This window comes from Eimeria mitis, genomic scaffold (assembly GCF_000499745.2).
Source record: "Eimeria mitis Houghton genomic scaffold, Emh_scaff1044, whole genome shotgun sequence".
NCBI lineage: Eukaryota > Apicomplexa > Conoidasida > Eucoccidiorida > Eimeriidae > Eimeria > Eimeria mitis.
The window spans coordinates 7584-8261 of record NW_013567265.1 but is presented as its reverse complement, the minus strand read 5'-3'; the positions used below and the strand labels follow the sequence as shown (position 1 = coordinate 8261).

Here is a 678-nt window from a genome sequence, read left to right as displayed (position 1 = left end):
TAAATAAAATAAATAAATAAAATAAATAAAATAAATAAAATAAATAAAATAAATAAAATAAATAAATAAATAATATAAAAGAAATAAATAAGTATGTAAATGTATAAATTAATAAAGTTAGTTGATTAATAAAATAAATAAAATAAAACAAAAACAAAACAAAAAACAAAATAAATAAATTAATTATATATAATACGTTTATAAATAAATACAAATACAATTTAATACACAAATAACAAATAACAATAAACAACAAACAAAAAAAAAACAAAAAAAACAAAAAAAACAAAAAAAAAGAACAAAAAAACAACGAAACTGCTGCGCTCAGCCTGCTATTCCCTCTGCTGCTGCTGCTGCTACAGCTGCTGCTTCTACAGCAGCAGCAGCAGCAGCAGCAGCAGCAACAGCAGCAGCAGCAGCAGCAGCAGCAGCAGGAGCATTGTGTTGGGGTGTACGTACAGACGAGAGTTTTAACATCTTGGGGTGTACCGACCATAAGACAGAGGATGTCGCAGTTTGCTGCTGCTGCTGCTGCTGTTGCTGCAACAGCAGCACCTTGCTGCTGCAGCGGCAGAGCCTTGCTAGCTGTGCGGCTGAACATTATAATACACAAATTACACAGTTTATACATGCTGCTGCTGCTGCTGCTGCTGCTGCTGCTGCTGCTGCTGCTGCTGG

General features: G+C 34.4%; 1 protein-coding gene across 1 annotated transcript in view; it reads right to left on the bottom strand.

The window, feature by feature from the left end:
• EMH_0028210 (NAD binding domain of 6-phosphogluconate dehydrogenase, putative) overlaps positions 1-678 on the bottom strand; it is a gene marked incomplete at both ends in the record, with an annotated part of 3627 nt that overhangs the window by 2138 nt on the left and 811 nt on the right. Inside the window, one exon of the mRNA XM_013494131.1 lies at positions 460-593. Within this exon, the coding sequence (XP_013349585.1) occupies positions 460-593 (134 nt within the window). The remainder of the gene's footprint in view (positions 1-459; positions 594-678) is intronic.